At 43.3% G+C, this 23,977-nt stretch overlaps 1 protein-coding gene across 3 annotated transcripts in view; it reads right to left on the reverse strand.

The window, feature by feature from the left end:
• Positions 1-4,748: 4,748 nt before the first annotated feature.
• The window catches only part of NEDD9 (neural precursor cell expressed, developmentally down-regulated 9), a 105,247-nt gene continuing 86,018 nt past the window's right edge, over positions 4,749-23,977 (reverse strand). For all 3 annotated transcript variants that reach the window (XM_054190168.1, XM_054190169.1, XM_054190167.1), the window contains 5 exons: positions 12,181-12,282; positions 10,883-10,984; positions 9,213-10,436; positions 8,785-8,874; positions 4,749-7,392 (listed from right to left, as the gene is read on the reverse strand). In XM_054190168.1, the coding sequence (XP_054046143.1) occupies positions 6,883-7,392; positions 8,785-8,874; positions 9,213-10,436; positions 10,883-10,984; positions 12,181-12,282 (2,028 nt within the window). In that variant the 3' untranslated portion in view covers positions 4,749-6,882. The remainder of the gene's footprint in view (positions 7,393-8,784; positions 8,875-9,212; positions 10,437-10,882; positions 10,985-12,180; positions 12,283-23,977) is intronic.

The raw sequence follows: 23,977 nt of genomic DNA on the forward strand, positions 1-23,977 counted from the left end.
TTGGTTGTCGTAGCAGTTCCTGTGGAAGTGATATGAGTTGCCAGTGTGGTGAATAGACAATTGAGAGCCGTGTCTTGAGCGGTGAGGCCTGAAAATAACTGCAGGTCAAGCACGGCAGAATGCACGTGCTCATTCTCATTTGTCAAAAATTAATTTCCCTTTGAAATGCAGCATGAAGAAAAGCCAAGTAAGTTAACTTCTCCTTCTGGAATGCAAGTTAATTACAGGTACCTCTTTCCAGCTCAAATCAGCTCCTGAGATAAAAGGCTTTTGGGTGGGTTGCTGCTACCATCCTTCATAAAAACAAAGCGCAGGGTGAAAAAAAAAAAAAACCCAACAGTAAAAGTCCATTTTTTTTTTTTTTTTCCTTTTCATGTTCATGGCCACTCACCCCTGTGGCTTGTTCTCTTTGAGCTTAACTGGGAATAAAGGCAGGCTTGAATCGCTGTGTGGGGAAATACCCTGGAGCCTTCTACCTGCACCAGAAGTTTTAAGATATACTTTGATTCCTTTCTGTAAGACAATCTAAAGCCAGAGCAGGCTTGCTCTCTTTTTTTTTTTTTTTTTTAAATTCCTTTTTTCCCCCTTCCTCTCTGCGCTCCTCTTTCAGATTTTTTTCTGCTTGTCCTTCCCAGTAACCTTCATCTAACCACGCTTAAGTCTGCCTTCATGCAAGTAGCAGATGCTCCCGGGAAGGTTGTTACTGCGCCTCCCTGGTTGGCAGTGGTTTGGGTGGCCCTGGCTGCGGCATTGAGCAAGATAAAGCCGAGTCGGAAGCTACGAAGGGCCCCTTGGATTTGGTTTCCTGCAGCTTTGCATCAAGGGAAGAGCTCCGATCATTTTTTCCCGTAACGAAGGGAAATTACGGGGGAAAGAGAAAAATCTCAGGGGACAGGCCCCCGCGCCCTCCCCTCCACACGCATACACCCCCAGCAGCAAGATTTTTACATCCCTCCCTTGGCTGGCAGAAGCTGATACCCCGTGGGCGCGAGCGTGTGTGGGACCAGGGAATCATGATTTTTATTTTTTTTTGTTGTTTGGGCTGGTGGTACACGTAGCCTTCTGTGAGCCCGCCGCGTGTGGGGGCAGCTGCCGCGGGCGCCGCAGGGCTGAGGCAGCGCGTCGCGGATGAGATGAGCTTTACAGATCTGCCCTAGACCCCATGCTTTGTGCTCCCCGTTCCATTTTTTGCTGTAGTCAGCCCGATGCGTCGAGTTGCTGCTTGTACAGTGGGGAAAAAAAAAAAGATAGCGGGTCTCTTGGCTTTCGGCAGAGAAAAAGAAACCCCTGCCAGGCCAGGCAGATGGTACGCACGCTGAGCCCGGTGCGGCCGCAGCAGTGACCCTGGGGCACAGGTTTCCTGCGTGCTGGGCTTCCCCCTCGGCACGGACTCGGTGGACTCATGGAGATGGAGAGGTCAATAGCAACGAGGCGGACTCCTATGAGGAACGTTGACTTGATGGACTTTGCCTGTGGGGCTGCAGGGCCAGAAGTTAAACCCAGAGAGATGCAGAAAGAAGAAAGCAAACTTCAGATCCGTTCTGGGTTGCGCCTAGCTGAAAAGACACCCTTGAAGCACAAACTCCTGTGAGGAGGCTTCTATTGCAAATGAAACCCCAGGAGAGGTGGGCAAGTCACGTTCTGCTCGGCATTGCGTCTCCCTTGGAGCATTTCAGCTTCTCCTGCTCAGAAATCCACAGCAACCACGAGCCAAGATCACCTTGCTGAAGAGACGTGGCCTTATCAGGAGGCACAAGGAGCTTTTGTCTCCTTGCTTCTTGCCATGGAACTCCCAACTCCTGATTTTCTGCCGCCCTACAAAGCTGAAGAGAAGAAAAGGGCTCCTCAACACCCAGCAGCGCGCATTGCCCAGCCATGCCCTGACAAGGTCCCTTCCAACCCGAACCGTTCTATGATTTTGACCTGAAACTTTGGCACCCCTTCACTTTGGGAGGCCGTCCCTCAGTGGCCCTAGCCACTGATCCTGGAAGGTGGTGGGATGAAGAGCGCCCTGCTCTGAACCCAGCAGCTCCCCAGAGGCACGAAGCCCGGGGAAGCCATCTGCTCTGACATTTGGCTGCTCACCAACTGTGTAATTCCCTGTCTAACTCGGGAGCACCAAAGTCTAAATATTTGTTTTTTGAATGGAGGACGATGTGATTCCAATGGCTGTCAGCAGGTCCAGCATGATCACATCAAGATGCGAGCCGCACTCATAATTTAGCTCTAATTTAATCAAATTGCCTTTGGGCAGTTCATTGGAGGTGGTACGAATTTCTGAGTCTGTGCTAGCCCCCACGCTAGCTCCCTGGAGGCTGAGCTTCCCGTCACTCCTGCTCCCTCTGAAGCCAGTGGGTTTACGCTAAGGCTGGATTAGATGTTTCTCCTGCTGCCATCCGCTTTATCCAGGTACTGTCAAGCTTGGATTCAACATCCTCTTTGAGTCGGAAGAACTTCTGGGAGGACTCTGCAGAGCTAGATATAACTGTAGATTAACTCTGAGGTTGAAAAGCCGTGCAGCTATATCCAGGGCTCCTCCAACAGAGAAAGCAGCTGTCTTAGGTGGATTTTGGGTGCAAATAGCAAAAAAAAAATAATAATAAATTATTAAAAGAAATAAAAAATCAAGGTTATCTGGACAGTCGATCTTTGAGATGGGAAAATCTTCTGGCAGAAAAAGGGCTCCCTTGATTTAAGAGCGTTGTGCATGTGTTGCTTTTGAAACTGCCAGCGTAACAGGTTAAGATGAAAGGAGTGGGCACATTTCAGAGCTGGGAGGAATGCTTTGTGGTGTCCGTCCTCTGTTGCCCTGGAAATGTTCCTGTCTAAATACGGACTAATGCTGTGAACATTGTGAGAGGAGAAAGGGGCAAGGGAGAGTTAAGAATGACCTTTGGAGTAAAGCCTACGAGTTTCTAAAGCCTTTTGTTTGAGACTGAGGCATGCGAAGATGGAGCAGGCAGCCTGGAAGTGGGGTTCAACAGGGGAAAAACTGGATTAGGAGCAGAACAGCTATGGGTGCGGGGCTCCTGGGCAGGGGGGAGGTGTCACCGGTGTAGCAATACTCTGAAGAGCGCTGGCAGTAGATGCGGGGGGGACGTTTCTGAAACGTAGCCCAGATGTACGTGTTGGAGAGCCCCAAAAGCTCCAGGGGGTAGAAGTTACGGGGGATGTGGAGATGTTGGGGTGCAATCTAGCATTGGGTGACGGCGTGGGAACTTGGTTTCCTTTGCCCGTGTTGCCCTTGCTGGGAGGGCAGGCGGTGGGTTTGCCGAGGTTGCAGCGATGCACAGCTAATGGAAACGTAGAAGGTGCGCAGCTCTGGCTTGCAAGAGGCAGCAGCAGGGGCTTGTGCAGCGTGGGGTGCAATGAAGCGTGTCCTGTGTCATATACAAGTATGAACTGAGAATTCCTCTAAAACCTCTTAAAAAATTAAATGAATAAAAAACTTCAAGGCTGCCTTTTGTCTCTCCTCTCTCTCCCTTGCTCATTGTCCTGGAAGAGAAAGGAAGCATTTTTCAAATTAATACGAATTAGTACTTAATTAATGCCTGGAGTAAGGAGCCAAGTGTGTTCCACATTTGCCACTAGTGTGAAGCAGACTTCCCCCCCCCCCCCCCCCCCCCCCCCACTGGCCATCAGACAGTCATTTCACACTGGCTACCAACTTGGTTGCCAAACAGCAGCAGTTTCTTGGCAGCTGGGTGGGGACGTTGTGGCTCAGGGAGGAGAGCAAGGATTCTGGTTTCTGTTCTGAACCATTTTGTTTGTCCAGTTCCTCCTTTGTTGTTAGTTGACCTTTTTAAATTTAGCAGAGGGGCAAAACGGAGGGCTCTCGGGAGGCAACCCTGCATCCCTGGCTGTCCCCTTGCCGAGGATGCACCGAGCCAGACCAGGCACTTTGCTCTCAAGGCTTTCTCTGCACTTACGCTCCCCAGCAGGAACGTCTTTCTTTAAAAGCCGAGAACTGGGTGTAAGCACAGAGCCAGTCCCAGGCTGCTTCTCTCCTCCCTGCACACCCAGAGTGTTTGACAGGACGTAGGGCAATGCCTCGGCAACAGTGAAATGGGAAAGTAACTTTTGCGAAAGTAATTTATGGGAAAGTAACTTATGGGAAAGACTCCGCAATCCTTAAAGCCACATGGTTGTTTCAGATGGAACCCGCACCCAGATAACGCTCGACTTGGCATGTAGTAGAATAGGGGTGCTCTGACCGCTGGGCTGGGAAGGATGGCTACGCTGAGCAAAGCTGCTCTTCCAGTTCCTGTGAGGATTGTGGCCTCACCAGGAAGTGCTGGAGCAGGCCAGAATGGGTGGACAGTCACGTCTGTGTCCTGCCACCCCGCCTCCTCGTGGGATTGTGTTGAGAGGAGCTGCCCCGTTCACCCCAGGGACCAGCGCCTGGGCTGTGCCGAGGTGGTTCGGGATGCAGCTCACGCAGGAGGAATGGACACCAGGAATGGGGCGGGAGCGTGTCCCGGTGAACTACAGACCCTGCTGGCTGTCTTTTGGACTCGATGCCTTGTGTAGCTGAGTTGGATAATTGCTTCACCTGCTTCTTCTGGACAGGCAGAGAAGCTGTCTGCCCCTTCCTCTCACACCCCCAAGTTCTCACTTCACTTCAGTGAAAAGATGGGAAGTGAACTTCTCGTTTTAGAACGGCTTTGATAGTATTAGCGAGCAGCAATACTTCCTTTTAATATGCTTAGAGGACTCTGAAAACAAGAAAAAATAAGACCAAGCGCTGCTTTTTCTTATATAAAAAAGCTAGTAATTTAATAACTTTAAAATGACTCTCTACAAGACAACAAACTGTAATACAGGCTTGCAGTAAAGGTTCTGCTTTGGAAAGCACAAACTATCGACATATAAACCACTAAGCTTCAAAACACTTCTTCACTTTCTAAGAATATACAGTGAAAAAAAAAATAAAAATTGGACAGGGAACTCCAAAAGGATCCCAAACAACACTAGTACAAAACAGGTTCACATGGATTGCTTTTTGGCAACTGGCTATCGGTTACACCAGCGTTAACTGCCCTTTCTGGACGTTACGCCGGAGCCAAGCCCTGGAGCCGATCCTGCGCCAGCTGAGGTTGTGCTGGCTCCGGCTGCCCTTCCAGGAATGCTCTGCAGACTCTGGAAGTGACATTACGGTAGCTAAGAGCAGTCTCCACTCCGAGACAATACATTAAGGCTGCGAGGTATCATACACTGCTGAAGCGGTTTTGTTATCCGAGACAACAAAGCCCATTTCAAAAAGGCACATGTTCGGATACAACCTGGGAAAGCGGAAAGTTAGGCAGAAGTGCCCGTCTTCTGGGCGCTACTGATCTGAGCGTGTATTTACCAGCGATCTGCTTCCTGATGCAAACACTCGGAATGCATCAATGTGGGACTACCTTGAATTATGCAAGGACAGTAGTGCTTCTGCTTTAAAAATGCCAGAATCACCTGGAATTCACCTGAACTATTGCTCACACTGAAGCATGGCTTTTAGTTTGAGGACCGCAGGCAAATGGCGTTCTGTGACTTATTTTTAGGGGGTTCACAAAAAGGCAACGAACACAAATAAGTTGATATGTGTTTTGGAGCAGCCAGCGTACATGAAATTTCTAAAGGAGTCTACTCCTTTGCTAACAATTTTTTAGGGTGTGAATTGAAAATTACTGGGTGGGATCGTGTGTACTTACTGATGGAACGGCCCCGTTAAAACAGGAGGTCATTTTTGGCAACGCTGTAGTGCAGAAGGACCAGCCCCTATGCAACAGAATTTGCAAAAAAAAAAGCCCAATAGTTGAATGGAAGTCAGAATTGCAATAGATGCAATTAATTGACAAGAATATGTCCTAGAAAAATAAGTGCTATTTCTTTATGAAATTGTGTATATACTACAGAGATGTTTAAATAACTGTTATTCCAAATTAAGCTGTTTTCTTTCCATACAAATTACAATTTATATGTTAATCCCTCTGGAGGGGACTGTTATTTTGAGACGCTGCTCATCTGCAGCCTCAAAGACGAGCCCAACGGATCCTGGGATGCTCTCAGGATAACTCTGAGTCCTTGAACAATAGGCTTTCGAGGCGGACTGTTAAATTTAATTGCCAATGCACAGACATAGAAGGTAAACATGTAGGAATTTACATGGCTGGGAATCCATCCGTGTTTTGAAATCCCATGTTGCACAGTTATTAGAAATAGTGATTTGAATGCCACCAGATATTAAATATATTCAATTCTGCTTTCCTCCTTAGAAGGTTCTGTTTCTCGTACGGCCTAAAAATGCATTTCTCCCAAATGCTGTACGCCTTGCTTGTTGCAGTTGTGCACGTATGCTAGTTGAATGCTGTACATAACAAAGTAACATCCAGACGAGACTTAAATTTCACGGAATTAACCAATAGAAAGTAATTTCTAAGAAGGGAATGGAGTTCTATGAGAACCATTACACTTGCTTCATGGATTGCTACAAGTAGGTTTCACAACCATGTCCATGTGCCAAAATCAAGATGGAATGAAACAAGAAGAGTGCAGCATCCAGTTAACAAATATACTGAGGAAACAGGCAGTATATACAAAAGATACGCACTGCTTACCCGATGCATAATTTTTAAGGTGCTTACTTGATGTTTTAGGGAATGTAGCAACATATACATATATGCAGTGTATACAAATCTAAATGTGTATTAGAAACATAATACAGACCAGATATATTCCCAAATCCCTGATTTCATTAGATTCTCTAACGCATAAGAATGTATTTAAAAATATTTCAAAAAAAATATCTAAAAAAAAAAAAAAAGATAACATTTACATAAAAATAGCTCCAGTTTGTTTGCTTTTCTGTTTTGCTGCTCACGCGTGGGATTCCGATGGGTTTCATAAGGACGCCATTTGGACCAGCGAGCGTTTGAACAACTGCGCGTGATGAGACAGCTCCGTTACTCGGTCCACCATCTTCTGCAGGGCTGCTGTGTTGGGGTACTGCATGGCAGCCGTCTTGGTTGCCAGAACAACGCTCTTCAGCAGTTCGCACAACTGGTTGCTGGAGTTCATCACTTTGTTGCGTATGTCCTGAGTCATCACTTGCCTTGTGAGCATGTCCCCAATGAATACAAGTTTGTGAGCGCTCAAAATGACAAATTTGCTGTGAGCCACGAAGATGCGGGGGGGCTGAGAAGCGTTGACGCAACTGAAAAAGGCATCGATGGCATTTAGGAGGAAGTTGAAATGAGTCTCGCACTGGTCAGAATAGAATAAAAGCAGCTGGCTGTCATGGGAGGCGGCGGTGCTGTTTGCAGCCTGGAGAGCTTGAAGAGGCTTCCATTTTGAGATGTCATTCTCTACTGGCTTTGTAATCTCTTGCTCCAGACGTTGAAACTGATTGATCTGAAAGGCAAATTAAAAAGCTCTCTTCAAAGAATATTCTCGTAAGACTTTGTTAGGTATTACAATTTCACTTTATGCCTCAGGACACCCTTGGGTATCCTAGATTGAATTTATGCTAAATAAAAAGCTGTATAAATGTTTTCTAAGATCTTTCATTTGGAGAGTGAGGGGTAATCAAATGCTTTGTTTATGATAAATCCAAATGCACAGAGTTCAAAAGAGAAAAATATCTAAAATACTTTATTTGCATTAAACAAAACAAAACCAAAACCTCTCCTGGATTTGCAGGCTGTTGCTCATTTGGAATATTCTGAAATCACAAGTGAGAGAGATGGATCCAAGTGGCAACAACTCCTACACAATCTTTAAAAAGCTGTCATCTCTGTGGGATTTCGAGATGAGAAACCTTTACCTCTCATCTCCACGTTGCTTGTACAATTTTCTGCAACAACATATTGAAGAATTAATATGAGGGCAAAGTGAGAGCCCTCAATCTTATATGACTACTTTTTTTAGCGTTTAAAAGTGATGTTAAGCACAGTATTTAGGTTAATACATTAAGTTACGTATTGATGTTCACTTAACAGATGTGCAGGCAGCATGCGTATTCGGTGTGGTCCGGTGATGAAGGCACTGGATTACGGCTCAGGAAAGCCAAGTTCTCAAGCTGGCTTTGTGACTGACCCACTGTGAGACAATGCAGAAGTCTGTTTCTCCTCTGTGGTACATTTTTGGAGACAGAGACTGCTTTTTATCATATGTATGCACTGGGCACACTGCAATGGTGCATTCTATAAAAAAAATTATTAGTCTCTTAAATTGATATGGTTGGAAATTGTTTCCCAGGGAAAGGCTTATTCCTGCCACATGAGAATGTCGTTCTGAACGCTATGAGCTGTGGCTATGCTTCCACTCAATTACAAAGTGGCAACAAGGAAATGAACAGGGCAGAGATGCTGATCTTAGAATAGCTACTCTGCAGTAAATACTTAAGTTTCCTTTCCATAAGCAATCACTCACACAGATACGCAGGGCCAAGAAGGTGCTAAAATCCTGATGCTCACCATTTCCCAGTTGGAGCATGACAGTGCATGTCCTCGTTCTTTACGTTGATAAATCCATTAATGGTAGAGCCTGACTGGCTCAAATTCCACTTGGAGAGAAACTAGCCTGGAGCTGCTGATTAGCCAAGACCTAAAACCTGCTGCCTTCACCATCTAGCACCTGGGACTTTCCAACTGTGTGTGCTGGTACTCATGCACACCTCGCAGCCATGGTGCTAGCAGCTGCACACTGCTAAGGGAAGGGCCCCTCCTGCATTATTTGAGTAGTAGTCTTTACGTGCAGGGAACACTGCATTTCAGTATGACTGTTGCACCTGAGTGAACATACCTGATGGTGCTCTAGCTCCGTTTTGCTCTGCTTGATGATATTTTCTTTTTCCAGCAGCTCTTTCTGTTGCCTTTCAAACTCTTCTTTCCCCTGTTTTGCGTAACACAAGACACTGGGTTAAATCAAAACCACTCCTGAGCTAAATGACAACTCATAGGTCAAATAACAGGTTGCTCTGTATTGGCTTTTTCACTGGTAGCGCAGCACTAGGAGTACAGAAAAGCAAAGGATAGTGTGGCAGAACAAAAGGCTGTCGCTATTATGCATGCAACAGTCCTATTTGAGAGGAAGTAATCACCCTGATGAAATTACTCTTTAATATATATTAGTGTGACAATCTGATTGCTACTTTCCTGCAAACAGCTTCTGCAAAAACCTCAGACAACTCTGACTTGGCCTTCTGCAGAAAAAGTGTTGGGTTTACCTACCTGCAGGTGAACATAATCGTAGTCATCCATCCAGCTCTTTTCTGAGCTCTCAGTGGTGGTATTGTGAGGGTGCTGACCTTTACTTAGGAGTGGAGGAAGGGAACTGCAGTGGTTTTGTGCTTTTTCTCCATGACGCTGCATATGAGGATTGTCATATACATAGTCAGGAGCGTTCATGATATTCTCTGGTATGTTTTTGAAACGTGAGCTGCTCAACGCTTGTTTGAAGAGCACCTCTGCGTTGACGCTGATGGTAGTTGTCAGTTGTTTGGCATCGTCTGGGACTGTCCTTGCCACCATCACAAACCGATCCAGGTCATCACACTTGTTCTGCAGCCTGTTGACAGCTAGAACATTCAAAGACCAGTTGTAGCTGCTCAAGTCGTGACTGGTTTGGGTAAGGATCTGGTGAGAGTCCTCCAGCCTTTGCACCTCCCTCTTCATTTTGTTAAGGAGGCTGAACTCGGATAGGCAGGAAGCATTGGCTGCTGATCCTTTTGCAAACTGGAGGTACTCCAACAGCGACTGCTCTACCTTATCCACAGCAGTGTGAATTTCATTGATGTGTTTCTCCATATATCCATAAGACCGCCAGTCTGCTGTAATGAAGACCATGAGGTTATTGACAGCTGTCTCCACCATCTGCTGGAGGCGATAAAGCCTCTCTATAGCAGTGTCTGGATCGAGGATTAGTCTTTTGTCCTGTGCAGTTGATGCTGAGAAAGAAGAGTCTTTTGATGTTGTTGAAGATGTGGACATGTTACTCCTTGTGCTTCCTGTGCTGGAGAAAGACAACCTGTTTATCCCATCAGTCACATCCTGTAAGCCTTTAGTGTCTTGGAGGACTGGTGGTGGCACATCATATACACCTTCTTTTCCTTCTGGGATGAGATTTTCGCTGAGTCCTGTCTGTTGTCCTGGGAATGCAAGTCCCCTTGGGGTATCATAAACATCTTTTTGAGGTGCAATTTGCTGTCCAAGAAAATGGGTTTGATGATTCATAGGGATGTCATAAACATTCTGTTTCTGTGGCACTCCATCCGGTAATAAAAGGCTCTCAGGAGAAAATTTATTAAGTTCTTTCACAGTTGCTTTGGTGATGGGAGGAGGAATATCATATACTCCTTCTGGTCTTACACTATGGCCCACTGGAAATGAAAAATCCTGCAAATTTTCCCTCAGGCCTGTATCATCTCGGCATGCAGATGGAGGTGTAGCATAGACCTGAATCACAGAAAGCAAACCATGAAACCTTTGGCTAGAATAGCAAAATATTTTACATCTTCTATATGGCCTATAAAATCCTGGGATGGAAGATCTGCCGTTGACTTTCATGGAGTCAGATACTTATCCTGAGTTTGACTGAGCATCAGTTTTAATATCTCACTTGTTAACATTCATCTTGATGCAAATTCTCATAAGCAGCGAAATCCAAACAGGCAGCATGCTGCCACAAAGATAATGTAGGTCTAATTATCAATTCACACTCCGTAACATTAGTAATTTTGATGCAGTGCATCACTGCACCAGTTTTAACAGTTTAAAAACCTAAGGAAATCTTTAAAGTATTGAATCTCCTTTTCCTCAGTATGATATAGGAACTCTCGTTTAAACATGTCTTTGGTCAGATGTGAAAATACAGGATCTTGTGGAAACAGCGTAATACCTACCCCTTTGGCAGGTGGTATGTCATAGACTCCTAAAGCTTTTGCATCTCCCATGGGAACTGGAAGCGCAGGCCCCTTAACCGATGTGGGGGGAATGTCATATATCTAAAGAAAGAATAAATTGGTTACAGAAACAAGTCACCTCAGGAAAGCTTTGATCTCACATGAGTTTTCTTAGTTTTCATGTTTCCTCTCAAACAGCCTGAAGATGATGGGAACTCTTCAACTCTGTTTCATATGGGAGAGCTGCTTGGATTTGCCTGGTATTTTTGACAGTTACAAGGAAATGCACTTTGCTAGGTCCCCTCTGGGCAACTGTGTGGACAGCAGGCTAGAGAGATGAAGTCATGGCTGACTCCCATCCCAAGAGGTAAATCAAGGCCAGCCTATTACAGATACCTGTTGAGGTGAACAGGGGAGAAGTATATTCATGTGACCAGAACTGATAACAACTTTACTGATAGAGATTAGAGGGGCTGAGGAATAAGCTTGTACTTCTACATGCTAAACTCTCTGAAACTAAGGCCGCCCCTGTCAGCATCACCTGTCTGCTTTATCAGGTGCAGCGTGAGTCGTCTTACTAGCAGAGAAACATCTGCCAGATGTTTCAAGTGTCCCAGTTGGTGGCATGCCCTGCATTACAGTGGGTTCTGCGTGTGGTCTAGGGCCACTGTCTGAATGTCTCTTAACCCAGACTTTCCAACAGTTCCAGCCATTTGGTGTCAGTCTGTGTTATGTACTATTGGGCTTCAGTGTTGTTCCCTAGAGGAGCTGCTCTGTCAAAAAGCCATGGAGAGATGCAGGGTTGTTGAATTACAAGGTCCTGCAAGCATCCACTCTAGATGTCTGTGGTCTTGCGGACTGAATGCTAAGGGTGTTCCCCAGAACAAAGATATATTTCAAGTTCCGTGACATGGTGCAGTAGATATGTGGTGAAAACAACTCCCTGCGTAGTAGCTGTTCATCTAAGCAATAATTTTACTGAGTGAATTACCATCAACTATGCAACAACAAAGTAAGGGAAAAAAATTGTTCCCAGGCAGCTATTTTATTCCGTTTAGATATACTCTTTGATCAAAACACAGAAAACAAATGTGACTTTTGTGTTTGGTGTGCTGCCAAATCTTAGTCAACATCAAATACTTTGAAATACTTCTGCACTCTGTGAATAAGCCACAGCATCTAATTAAAACGTATTTTCTCTCTGAAATGAGAGAACTCGCTTTGCTCATAAACTTCTGGTAGGAATTCACCACCTTTTGTGCCCTGTCAGTGCTGTTGGCAGTTTTATTGGTACCTACCCCTTGGAGAGGGCGAACAGGGGGGATATCGTAGGTATCCTTTTGGTATTTGGGAGGGAATTCATAAACATAACCTTGTCCTGACCTGACTGGAGTTATTACCTGTGGGATAAAAGAAAAAGAGGAAACGTAAGTCTCTGAGGATCTTGGCATGTTCTCTCTGTAACTGCACAGGGTATAAACAATCCAGTACCATTAACTTTCACACTTTATGTGGCAATGTTAGTAACACAAGTCTACATATAATTCTGACAGTTTAACACAGCAAAATTACTTTAGTAGCTACAAATGCACCGTTTCCTTCCAGACCAGTTCTGACATGGCTGCTTGCTAGCTAGCGCTACAGTATGTTCTCTTTGTCAAGCACAGATTCTCCAGCATGTCTAAGAAATCTTGGTCCCTTCTTCCCATTGACCACCCATTAGCGCGGACCACACGAGGTGATGATTACACCATCCACTCACTGAGATCAGGGCTACATACACGCTGATCCTACCGAGGTGTTGAGTGTCCCCACTTACTGACAGAGGCTTAAAATACTACATTCAGGCTCTGTGAGTCCACCCCTTTGCTTGTGAAGGTATTTCCCACCTGCTCTGGCAGGACGCCTTGTGTTCCACACTGTGCTCCATAGCACAACATCCTGGATAACTGAGTGTGAGCTGTGGCTCTGGAAACTCTTTACATAGAAAGGCTATGCTTAAACCTTCCAAAGGGGGATGCTCAATTTTGCTGTCTCCATTTGGTTTGTCTATCTTAGCGGCTAAGAGATAGGAAATGTTAAGCCATTCTTGAAGTATATAATGCAATAACAGCCTCTGAAAAAATATAAATATCTTAGAATTTACATTTTTTGACATTTTCTAAACCATTAACTACCATAATGACTTCAAATAAAATTTGGTGAAAAATAAATGCCTTATGTCTTGGACAGCATCTACACGGCAAAATTTCAGTATAGTGTGGTATAAAAGAAATGTTACCTAACCCCAAGAAAGAGCTGGGTTTATAGTGGAAATGCTGACATCTTAACCTCTGCTGGTGCTATTTAGCTCTAACAAAAAAATATAAATACTGTAACCCAAAGGCATAACATGGCAAATTACATAGCCCTGTACAAGATGTGGCTTTGTACTCAGCTAGGGAGAATTCTGTACCAGAGTTACCTAACTGTCTTTAGAAATGTATGCAAGATGTACAACAGAGTTTCTGCCCAAATGTTCAGTAAAGATCCTGTAACAGTTTTTGCTGTAAGGAATCGCAACATCCTGGCCAGATTTCACAGTGAGTTTTGTTTGACTGAGATCTGCAGGGAAAGTCCCTGATGCTAACCTGCCACCTCCTTCCTGCTATGTTAACAACACAGGCTTTTCTTCTTTTTACTTGCTGCCCAAATATTGCTGTGTAATCTCTGGCCCTGTACCATGAAACGATCACTGGATTTTCCCCTGGGGGTGACTGCCATACCAGTATACAGTACAGGTCTGATTCAATGTGAGTAACCCAAGGCAATGCGCCTGCTAGCGCCAGCCACTGCACTGACTACACATGGCTTAAGTGAGGGAGGGATATCCACATCTGGGGGAAGACAGCACTTTTTGCAGCTGCTTTTCCTTGAATTCGCATCAGACACAGGAACTGGAAGCCACACGGTCTCCAGAGCGCTGTGTCAGTTCGCTGCCCGTGAGAGAACTCCTGCTGAATTGGGTGTGGGGTTAACAGGGCTTACAGACATGAAAGCTTTTAAAAAAGAATCTAAAAAATGTATGGAATTTATGACAGATCATTCCTGTCCCAGAGTCAACTACTGCATTATAAAAGGTATTTACAAACAAAACCTTTAAGAAAGTTCTCCCTTAAGCTTCCCATAATGGATCACTCCAGACATTCCCCCCTCCCAGGCCACTCACATGTAATACTGGGATTATTTTGTTTGCCTGAGAAACTTCTAACTTGTATCAACATCTCTTCCTCGTGTTTTTTCTGCCAATTGAGGGCTAGTGAGCAGACTAGCATAGTTTGCCATATTTTTTGCATCCTTTTTTTTTTTTTTTTTTGCAGTTGGGTGCTGCCAGTCAAATGCTTTCCACCCAAGTCAGGAACAGAAGGATTTGGTTTTAAGCAATAGTTACTCAGAGGTTCCTTCCAGGGGCTCCAAAATTACAACCATGGCACTGCTTCAACAATGAGTCACTGGGTGTTTAAAAATGATCCTCTGGGAGAACAGACAATGCACAGTAAAAACAAAGGGCTGTTTCCTGGGTAGACCATCTCCATGAGCCCTTCTGCTGCTGGAACACTGTGGCGTTAGGCTGCTTTCTAATATGCTGGGAAACTGCTTGACCATGCAAAGAAAAAATCCAAGACTCTTCACAGCTGTCAGCTGGAGGTCCCAAACCAGCCCTGGACGTGGGGAGGACCCGTGCACCGCTGCAGTTTGGCTCTGCTTTACCTGCTGATTGTTGCCTATCTGGACAAGGCAGGAGTCAGGCTGCGTCAGGCTCCAAAAAGATAGGTATTGGTCCCTCAGCCTGAAATTTTTACAACCCTTGCTCAGTTGTGGTCTACTCCAGAAGCTGAACTCTATCCTAGATCCAGAGCAGGAGTAAAATTTGACCATATCTCCTCCAGGCATCACAGGTACGATGTTTCTTACAGTCCTGTCTGTGGAGGAAATGTAGAAGCTTTTTGACACCTCAGTTGTCCAAGGTTTGCACTGCACGTTAGAGAAGTGCCTTTACACAGGCTCAGCACTAACTGTCCTACCCATCTCATGCCTAAACTCATTCAGGATACAAGACACCACCGCTCTCTCCTTGCTCAGAGAATTAATTTCCATGAGCAAACTCAAAGAAAAGTCACAGGCCTCTAATACAAAAAAGGGAGCTGAATCGAGCAGTACAGGTAATAAGGCATAGGATCACAGACGGCTGGAAAAAACTTTAAGATCAAGTCCAGCTGTACAGCTAACACTGCCAACTCCACCATGAAACTACATCCCTAAGCAGGCACAAGTAAAACCACTTCCTCTTGTTGTTATAGGTAAACTTGATATTTTGCTTTTGTAAAAAGAAGCCCTGGTGGCAAAGCAGATGATGTCCTTACACTGTGGGGCCTGGAACACACGTGGAAGAGAAGCTGTGCTCACGCCCAGTATTTAGAGAGAGGTCCTTCCTCACTCTGCATACAGGAGTATCATGCAGCTGCGGTTATTCTTCTAGCTCATCCTTGGAGACGTTTCCCATTTTTCAGAAAAGGCTGACGTACTAGATGCTATATGAAGGTTTAAAGTACTACAAGGCTGCTATTTTTAACTGTGCTGTGATACCATCCTAAATAACTACACTAAAGCTAGACTGGCCAGATGAAGGAAGCCAGTTTGATCCAGCACTGCAGGACTTTTTTTACCATGTATCTTGACACATTCACTTTTTTGCAGAGTCAACCAAGCTGATGCAGTGATCAAGCAGGGTCACTCTGGGTGCTTCCCGCTGTTGTCAAAGGAAGTGAGATGTTAAAACGTGCAGTGCCTGATTCTGGTTATTCATGAATACAGCCTGCCTACATGGATGCTTGCGGACAGAAGACCTGAGCTGTCTGCAGGGCTGCGCTTAGCAGTGCACTCTACTTAAGATGGCATTTATTTTCCAAATAAAAATGCATCAGAGGCTTTTATGTCTGGTCCTTTTTAGGCTTCTGAAAAAGCTATACGAAAGACAGAAAATAAGACTTTAAGAAACCCAGCAACAACCAAGGTTTGTTGATAACATGAAAGACAACTTTTTTCTGCCAGTGACTCAGGTATATTTTCCTGTGTGGAGCATTACTATCCTGTAACAACATGTTCTGAGTGATTTCATCATAAAATCCTCTACAAATGCTGATCTGGTCTGCACTGAGTACAAGAACATTTCCTGTTGTACCTACACTCCTCTTCCCTTCCAACACTTTTCATTAGGTTAAATGTGCCTCTGGACTGCTCATTCCTAGTCAATTCAGAGCAGAAGCAGCTCATCACCAAAACACATCTTGAGTGAACGTTTTGTAACAACAATTAAAAGAATACCCACGCTACTTGACAAACTGAAAATGTGGAGCATTTGTTCTGACCCTTATGGCCCCAAGACAGGACCTCACACAGTAAGTCAGGACACGTGGTCACACTGCTGCTTCTGCATGAGGAAGAGGGAGGTAGCTGGGTAGGTGAAGTAAGAAAGGTACCAAACACAGTATTTTCAGAAGTCACTTTTGATTTTGGATATTCACCCATAAATATATTAAATGAAACTGCTGCTTCTGAACAGGATGCTCAGCCCTTTCAACGCATTGTTGAACCATTTTTTATGGTTTTGAATGTTTGACGGCAATTTAGTTTTGAAGACGGACCTCAGAAGGAAGGAGGTGGCTATAAAAGAAAAATTCCCCTTCTCCCACTTCTGGAAGAGGGATAGCAGCCCCATCTGGTACTTAGGAATTTATTTCCTAACAAATGTCACTGAACTTCAGACCTCATAAGGATTCTTTTTTCTTTTACCTCTTCTCATTTAAGAATGCCTGTGGTCACCCAAGTTTAAATAATCCTGCATTTCAAACCAGCAATTTTCCTTGTTTACGCGTTAAAGGAAATAGATGGTGCTCCCACAAGCTATCTAGCCCAACATTCTCAAAACATTGTTAACCACTTAATCCACGCAGAGCAACTAACGGGGACCAGGTTTGGCTCTGGTGAAACATGTAACCTACTTCAAACTTTCAGTACTGCAAAACAAAGACAATTGAGCAGAAAGTTTGTTCTGTTCTTGCTGAAGACTGTTCTCTTCCAAAAGCAATTACTTGGGTCTTTTCCATGCCAATGGCATGCTCCTAACCAAGCAAAAGAGCTGAATATGCATGTACTTTGCAAAATATCCAGTCCTGCGGTTCGTTAAATCCCTCTTCCTTAAATACAAGGAAGAAAACACCATTCTATTTCTTCTAGGATTAAAATGGATGTTAGGCCGCAGTAGAGAACATTCCTGACTAAGGCAGCAACAAGACAGTTGTCATGCTTATGGCAGATGCACAACATTGTAGTTTACATTGTTTAACAAGGACAAAGAGTGAATAAACCTACTAAAGCCAACAGAATTACTCTGAATTTATAGCAGCACTGTGGAGGGCAGAATTCAGCCTGTTCCCATGAACAGAAATTCCTGATATGCAGAATGATGGCAAACAAGCTTCACTGAGTTTTACAGGTGAGAGAACTGAAGCACAGGTACGCTGCACCTCTGCAACACCTTGCCCCAAACCACAGGCAGACAGGGCAGCTGAAAAGGGCTGCTTGCTATTTCCCAGTATGGCCTCTTAACCCCAAGAACCTACTGACGCCTGCTGACTGCTTTTAAAATAGATCAGTGCTTTTTGGAGGTGGAAAAGAGGAGGCACGTGCGGTAAATTTTATATATTTATTTTAAATCTGGATGAAGAATTGTATTAAAATATATTACTCTCTTCACCCCATGGGTAACTCTCAGCAGCTGATGAGCTAATCTCAGCAGCCCGTCCAGTATCTATTAAAATCAGCTGTAGCTTACCCTGGTAAGAGTCCTGCCCTGGAGGAGGTTGGTGGTGCAGCGTAAAATGGGTCTGTTATAAAGCTTGGACATGGGAAAAAATGAATCAAAATGTAAGTAAAGGAAAAAAAGCATGTTTGTTTTTTGTTGTAAAATATTTCTGTAAATTTAATACAAAACTCTAGTTGTTGAAATTCTGTTCCTGTGGATATATAACACCTACCTGGGCTCTCTAAGGCTTGTAAGGAGAATTAAATAGCCAAAGAGAATATGAGGAAATTATAAAAGAGACAGGGGGGAAAAAAAAAAAACAACTTAATCCCTGTTCTCTTGGACTCCTAGTCCTTTGGAAGGCAGTGTCAGGAGCCACAGTGTCAGGATCCAGAATGATGCTGGATCAGGCAGTGAGCCACCTCTTGGCTCTTGGCCCTCCTTTCTATTTTGCTGCATGTACTTAGGAAGCTAGGTGTGCCTCCTTAAATGTTTTTTTCCTGGGAAAGGTCCTGTGGCTAAGCGGAACTGCAAGAAGGTTGTGTTGAAGAAAAGAGTCTCTAAGGTAATCTGGGTATTTGAAAGAAGCTAGCTAGCTGGCTAAAACTGTCCTTTTTATAGAAAGTATATAGGGTTTCCTCTCCTGTCTTTTGCAAGCTGCATCAAGATTTCCAGTGACTGATAATGAATTTCCTGACAATAACAACTATTGTATCACTCAGTATTGTCTGCTGTAAAAAAAGAGCAAAAATGTTTTTATGAAGCAGTAGCCTTGACTTAGTTATTTGCTACATACTATGACATACAATGTGTTTCCCAGCTGTCAGCGAGTAAAGGTCTGGGGTTTCATTCTCACTTGTGCTAAGGATACTTGCTCTTATAAACATTTGTCTTTCAAAGTTCCTATAGGTCTAGGGATTATCAAATCAAAACACTTTATTTTAAGCTAAGTAATGTATGAACATTGGGCCACTATAAAATGCTGTAGTAGAGTATTTTCTGCGAAGACTGAACTGCTGGAGAGCTTTTGATCAAGGCTCACAAGCTGAAAGAGAGGGGTGGAAGCCTATAGAAGTATTCCTTCTAATGCACCAGGCTTGTACCTGCAACCATGAGTTGTTTCTAGTGCTATGAACCCAAACGTTTCTGCAAGGCAAGAAGAAATCAGCAGAAACGACTGTATTTTCTCTCTGGGGCCAAGTGAGTTATCAGCTCTGCTGTGCAGCGGAAAGAAATGTGGTATCGACACATATAGTGACATTGCAACTTGTCTTTGATTGGGTGCTCCCCAGTGAATTTTCTGAGAAGTAAGATTCAAGATGTGTGAAGATAAGGACGCATGATAAATACAACCCTGATACGGAACCGACTTATAGTTGTTGATGTTGTTTCCACCTTCAAAATACCTGCTTATTTTCTCCTATGCTTTATATTCATTTGTTGTCCAGGACCTATACCTATGAAGATCTGATTTTTTTTCTGCTCTAACTGTATATGCTCTCAGGGCTAAAGCATGTCCAGATGTCAGTGATTCATAGTGTGTTAAATTAAAAATGTGTAACTTTGCAGGCTCAGGGATTTAAACAGAAACTTTTAAATGTGGCTATGAAGTGCCTCACCAGTAGATGCCCAGTCTTAAAAAGTGATCCCATGGTATTATAATGCAAATAACAACAAGTAATGAAAATGGGTTTTATACTTTCCTCCTTTTAAGGTCATACTATTTCAACCAGATTTATGGAAGTTATAGCTAACTGCTTTGCAAGTAGCCTAATCCCGACTTTTCAATTTCTGGTGTGACCCTTTCCATTAACCAACACACAAAAGCAGGTTCATTACAATGTTCTTCAGCTTTGTATTTTTCCTGTATCTAAAGTGCAGGTTTATTGTCTTTCCCAACAACTTTTTTTTTTTTAAATCTATGAAGTTACATAAATGACCTCAGCTCCAATTAGCATAAAATGACAGGGCTGTATTGAGTGTAGTGGAAAGGTGCTGACTTGCATCAGCTGTAGCTTTGGATTACGGGGTTGAATTTTTGCTTGCTGCTGGTGTTCGTGATCACGAGCTAAACGCAGATACAAAGGCCTATCCTCTACAGATCTTACTGAATGAGCAGTACAAAGCACAAAGAAAAAGCTCAACAACTTTGTCACTGACAAGATTTTACTGCTTTTCTTTTTTTCTTTCTTTCTTTTAATGATGCTTTCGTGACCTGATCCTACTCTCACTCACATCAGCTCTAGGACTTTCTGCCAGTTGTGTTGTGAGCAACATTTCTGCTTGGTGCTGGCTGGCCTTGAATTGCAAGGCTGACTGGGAAGGGGTAATTCCTAGCTTCTGGTGGAGTCATTCTTGCTTACAAAATGTGATTAAATAAAAAAGCCAGACCCACGCTTCTGAGGATGTCCCGTTTTTTGAGAGGAAGAGAACAAAAGACATGACCAAAACATAGCTGTTATTATCATCAGCATTTTTAAGAGAGGTGCGAAAGAGGATACTTGTCCAATACTCTTGCTAAGAGTTTTACCAGTACCATCCCCTGACAATTATTCATTTTTAGACAGACAGTGACATCACCATTTCTGCATTTGTTGGACAACAGGGCTAATGAGCTGACGTGTTAACAGTACTGGGGATAGAACAGGCATGCACTCTGAAATAAATGTCTGTGGATGGATCTTACGGAGAAACAAAATTCCCACATTACTGTGTGATAAGTTCTTCTAGTGGAGAAATAAGTTTATCTGATAAAGCATTCTCTGGAAACTTGTGATTAAATTTGAGCTGGAGTTTTGATTAATGAGAAGTGTGTGACAAAACTCAGCACCTCAGCATTTTGGTATCTTGCCCACGATAAATACTTAAAGCAGCGTCTTGCTTTGGCCATCCCAGTCTGTCTAGTCTTCCCATTTTAAAATGGTTGTCACATGAAGAATCATTTGGCAAACATGCACTTATTTTCTATGCTGGTAATACTATTACTGTCTCTCCTCAAAGATAGAAGCCTAAATTTAGGGAAGGTTTGGAGGAGGAGAGGAAATGAAGAAAAGGGATGAGAAGATGAGGTGCTGGGACAGGTAGGGCAGAGAGTGGTCTTACCGTTACAAATGACGTGAATTCTTAAAAGCTCACAAACAATAAACCAGTTTGGTTCAGTCCAAACAACTCCTTTTAATTCTTTTGAGGAGCTTCATCTTATTTCTGTTATTTCTTCCCTCCTATATTGAATTTCTAGATGGAAAGTTGCGGGGAAGGGGGTGAAGCAGCTTAATTTGGGCATTGTTGAATAAGGGTATTTCCATGACTTCTTGTTTCCTTTCAAGTATTTTCTTTCTTCCTTTAAGACATTTCTCAGAACAGATCCCTCCCTGTGACCAGTTTCGGTTTTAGTGAATCGGCGTTTCCCAGTGGCCAAAAAAATGGCTGAGATGAAGCATTGCCCAAGGGTTTCAATTCCTCTAGAGTGCTCTCAGAGGTACACTTGGGCAGAAACAATGGAAGCGTCCCTAAATCATTTAGGTTGTGAACTATGTTGCTCTGAGATAAGTCAGCAAAGAAAATCATCCATCAGGAAGAAGCTCAATTTAATTTGATTTGTAGAGGTCCTCCGGCTCAAGCTATATTGTGGTTCCATTTCTGTATGGGTTTCTCAAGGCAGCTGTACAGAGAAGTGCTCCTATTAACTGGTGTTTCAATTAGCATACCTTGCTTTGGGAAGTTTATGGAAGGTGTAGACACCTTTTAAACATATAAACTCCATCCTTAATTGTCTGCTGCATCTACATGACAATTATACCAGACCTCAGTCAGGACTGATTGTGCATATATCGAAGTTGTGACGGTAAGGCCCAATGGGAATATGTTAGTGTCTTTTAAGGATTAGGAATGGACTGTTTTATGGAAGGTTTCTGTTTCCTAAGAACTTAACTACATTAATTTCACTTTGATTCCATTCTATAAATCTTTTTTGGGAGAAAGCTTAATTTAATTATTTTTTTGTAAAAAAAAAAAAAAAAAAAAAAAAAAAAAAAACTGATGCAATATTACCACTGCTATTTAAAAAAGAAAAACGGAAATGTTCCATGCCAGACACATGGAATGATGATATTCTGGTGCTAATTAGTCTTCCTCTAAAAGAAAACATTGACAAAAATCACTGAATGCCTGCAAAGCCTTTAGATTTCAATAGAACTATGTTTTCTGACTGTCAGCAACCTGTTTTCATCTATCCTATCTCCAGAAACCACACTTCCTCCTTATGCTGATATTCACTTTTTGAATAATCAGTTTTCCACTCACGTTTTTGTAAAATGCTCCACTGCTGTGCTTGGATTTTAGTACTTACAGGGAAATCTAGATTAGTGAAACTTAGCGTTTGGTTAGTGTGTTATCAGATGTAACCAAAGGTCCAGCTAGAGTTTTTACCCATCAAGAAAGAGCCCATAAGCTTGCATTTTTCACTTTATTATTCTATTTTTAGCTGAAGTCTGATCCTGCACTTGTGCCTGTGCCAGGCAGATTTGTGTCCCTGGGAATCTCGTTGTTGTATGAGACTGCAGGACTGGCCTTTTTTCTGATACTACAGGGAAAAAAATGCATGCTTCTGGTCTGCAAATAGAACTGATTAAAAAGAGCGCTGTGCTTAGGGAGAAACAGGGAATAATGTTGAGCTCATATATTTGCTCAGCCTAATAAAATGCAGGCTTTTTCTTAAAATGCTTCTCTTCAAATCGCACCAGTGACCAACTACTGCTTACTCTGACTTGTGGATGAGGGTTTCTTCACTCAGTGGTTTTCATGGAGACCACTGAGGATAGATTAAGTGCACAGGCTTTTGATCAGTAAAATGGCTTTTCTCCTTTTAATGTCACATGGAAAGCGACAAGTGAAACTCCTGAGTCTAAGGAAAAGGATGTGTGCTGTTTTTACCATTGAGCTTGCATTTAATTGAAGAGAACTTCATCCTTTAGAGCGCACTTTGTGAAACAGAGCTCTGAGTGTTGAGGTATGTGTTACCATTCCTGCTGCACTCAGCAAATTTGCTGTGTGTTCAGCAATTTTAACACTAAAGCAATATTTTGTTACAGGGGATACAAATCCCCAAAGCAGAATTTGTTATGTGAAAGCAGAAGAAAAGAGGGACTAAAAGATGATTGTTTGGGCAATTTAAGTAAACCATATCACAGGAAGCCATCGTATTTCAGACTTGAGGGTAAATGGGGACATTATTCTCTCTCAGAATGTAAATACATTTTGCCATCAAACTACGAAATACTAGATATGCTCCCACTCTTTTTGATGACAAAATATATCTGCCACACAACTCTTCACTATGCTTAATGCTTATGTCTCTTTTTACTTCATAAATGTGAAAATAGGCAAGAAAAAAGATAATAATGTAAAGGCAGGCTTATTTCTGGAACAAGCGTTACATGCAGCCATTTGTTTCCTCCCAGCTAAGACAGTACTTGTTTAATTGGAAGGAAAAGCGTCATAGCATGGCTAACTGGCTTCTGCTGCTGAAGTCTGTGCCAGAACCGTCAGGGTGGTGCTTCTTGTGGGGTGGTGTTTCCACTTTCTCATGGATTCAACCAACAGGACTCTGACATAAATAAAGATGAGGGAACAAGCTCCGTTCCCTTAGCTGTGGTCTACCTAAACCTCCTGCTGAAGGCAGTGAACTCTGAAAAAGGCGGAGGTCACAGGATGGCATGGTGTAAAACCCTTCATCTGTCAAGGGCATGTTTATACTTGGAAATAGGCCAGGGATGTTCGCGTGTGAATATGAGTTCCTTCCCTGTTCTGCTTTATCCACTTCTAAAAGGTAGATAAATCTGAGTGTTTCCTGAACTGTAAAGTTCTAGTTCAAACAGACCAGCAAACAAAAAAGCTGATGTGTTCCAAATTGGCATTAATCTCTATTTGTCTGAGTTAGTCCATGCCTTGTGGGAGCTGTAGTTCAGGGCTGGTAATCCCTGCAGTGCAGCCTCTTCTCTGGTCAAACAGCTGTGCTGCATCAGCCTCATACTCTGCTTTGTGCTGATTTCCCTTGATCAAAAGTTCTCCTGAAAGCTACTAGTTTCTACAGAAAGCTTTCAAAATTTGTCAGAACTGTTTTCCAACAAGGAAATGTTTCCCCTAAATTTTCTGGCAAATGTTATTTTCTGGATAGAAGGGACAGCACAACAGACCAGTTATGGGAAACACTGAACCAGAAAGAGTGTTTAAGTGATGATGGTGATTCTTTT

Source organism: Rissa tridactyla, chromosome 2 (genome assembly GCF_028500815.1).
Source record: "Rissa tridactyla isolate bRisTri1 chromosome 2, bRisTri1.patW.cur.20221130, whole genome shotgun sequence".
Classification (NCBI taxonomy): domain Eukaryota; kingdom Metazoa; phylum Chordata; class Aves; order Charadriiformes; family Laridae; genus Rissa; species Rissa tridactyla.